The following is a 2,179-nucleotide window of genomic DNA, read 5'->3' on the forward strand; positions in this document are numbered from 1 at the left end:
ATGCCCTTGTACATTTGGAGGGTATATATGGGAAGGCCTGGAGGGAGTTAACACCTTATTTGAGATCCCAAATTCTCTATTCTGTAGGTCAATGCACCCCCAAAACATAGACCAACACCCTTCACTGCACCTGAGGGGGTTGGGGTGCGATCTAAGGGTGTAAAAACTGGAATGACTGTGGGAGCGTGATTTTTAGGGAGCATCAGAGACATTTGGGTGGGGCTGAGGGGGCATGGAGCATTTAGGGACATCAGTATATGAACAAAGGGCTTGGGTATTTTGGGGGAGGTCTGTGGTTTTGTGCAGCATTTGAGTGACTTGGGAGGCTAGAGAGATGGATGCCAGGGGGAGGGGATCAGTTGCAGGGAGAACCAATTTTGGGGGGCATTCACGGGTCCTTGCCCATGTAACAGTATCAGGGTACACCATCTTTGTCCCTGCCCCAGGACCTGGGGGGTAGAGGTTTGCCTTTTCCCTTCCTGTCTGGCTCTCTCTGCCCTGACTCAAGCTTGCTCTGACTGCAGGGTTTGCTCCCCAAAGGGGCCTGAGGAAGAGCTTGCCCGAGTGGATGAAAAGTTCTTCCAACTGATTGAACAGCTCAGCTCACCCAAGTAGGGGGTGTCCGGTGGGGAAGGGGTGTGTGGGGAGTGGTGGGGTTGGGTTGGTTATGGGAGGTAGCTACAGGTGGAAGTGGAAGAAGAGGAGATGCTGCGGGGAAGGAGGGGTGGGGGAAGAGGTAAGACAACAGCCTGGAGGGCACTAAAGCTGGTGAGGGAGAGTGGGGTTTGGGGGGAAGGGGAGGGGAGGACAGTGGGGAACAGAAGAGTCCTCACAGAGGGACTCCACCCCACCCCCATCTCCTCCTGTGTCCCCCTCTTCCCAGGCAGTGGAAGAAGTCAGAGGATTTTAACCACATTACCCTGTACTTCAAGGAAAAATCCATTGAGAAGGAGGTGAGGAGGTTAGGTAGGAAAGGGGCACTGATGAGCAGGAGCTCACAGCCCCTGCTCTCCCAGGTGCTGGGTGTAAGCAGGGTGTGGAGTTGAGGGACCCTAATTTCCCTGGGTAATCAGGTGAGCCCCCGGGGGTCAGGGTCACTCACTGAAACCCTGTTGGTCTCTCCCCATTGCAGTATCGACTCTCTGCCTTGCCTGCCTTCAAGTATTACACAGCCTGCACCTTCCTCGTCTTCCTCTCCAACTTCCTCATCCAGATGCTTGTGGCCTACAAGTGAGGACATGGGGAGAATGAGGATCCCCTCTTCCATGCCCACCCTGCCAGTGCCCCTCACTCCCAAACTGCAGCCCCAGGCTGCTGCCCCCTGTACTTCTTGTTTTATCTCTCACTGTTCTCTAGGACCCCAGCTCTGGGCATCTCCTATGGAATCTCCTTCTTCCTCTTCCTTCTCCTCCTCCTCACTTGTTTCGCTGGAAACCTGGCAGTAAGTGAGCTGGGCAGGTCCTCGGTGTCATCTGGCTGGGAGCACTGCTGTGGAGAAGCTCACAGTAGGAACACCCTAACACTACCCTCCCAACCTTTTCTTCCAGAGGTGCTTCCTGAAAGGCCCAAAGCTGCTATACTGGGTGCCCTCTATCTCCACTGCAGTCTGCACCCAGCCCTGGCTCCGAATCACCCTTGGCATCACCACCATCCTCGTTGTCCTCATTATGGCTGTACTCAACTTGGTGAGTTACCAGAGAGGAAGGTCGGGGTCCAGACTCCTGGGTTCCCTCCACAGCTCTGAGAGAGGAGTAGAGTCTGGTGGCTTATAGTGGTAGGGACTAGAAGCCAGGACTCCTGGGTTTCTTCCTTAGCTCTGGGGGAGAGATGGACTGGTAGTGGAGTGGTGGGCACTGGGAGGCAGGACTCCTCCCAAGTCTGGATGGGGAGTGGAATTTAATGGGAGCTTATATCCAGGACTTCTGGGCATCATCACTCCCCCAGCTTCTGCTTACCCTCCTTTTCTTCTGCGCAGTTCTTTTTGCCCACTCCCTGGTGTCCTCCTCAGTCCCCCAACTGCACGTTACCATTCAGCACTTGTCAAGGGCATGGATCCAATGACTCCCTATTCAGCATCCCGGTAAGCTGTACCTGCAGTGGGTGAGGCTCTATGCTCTTGCATCTGGGTTTGGGAAGGTCATTAACACTTTGCCCCCTTTTCTCACTTCCCTTCCCCCCC

The 2,179-nt window shown here is 54.8% G+C and overlaps 1 protein-coding gene across 1 annotated transcript in view; it reads left to right on the plus strand.

Annotated features, from left to right (window-relative positions):
• ADCY4 (adenylate cyclase 4) overlaps positions 1–2,179 on the plus strand; it is a 35,572-nt gene that overhangs the window by 12,800 nt on the left and 20,593 nt on the right. Inside the window, 6 exon segments of the mRNA XM_025194376.1 lie at positions 525–611; positions 884–953; positions 1,133–1,230; positions 1,357–1,441; positions 1,548–1,685; positions 1,976–2,080. Of these exon segments, the coding sequence (XP_025050161.1) occupies positions 525–611; positions 884–953; positions 1,133–1,230; positions 1,357–1,441; positions 1,548–1,685; positions 1,976–2,080 (583 nt within the window).

Source organism: Alligator sinensis, unplaced genomic scaffold (genome assembly GCF_000455745.1).
Source record: "Alligator sinensis unplaced genomic scaffold, ASM45574v1 scaffold25_1, whole genome shotgun sequence".
Taxonomy (NCBI): domain Eukaryota; kingdom Metazoa; phylum Chordata; order Crocodylia; family Alligatoridae; genus Alligator; species Alligator sinensis.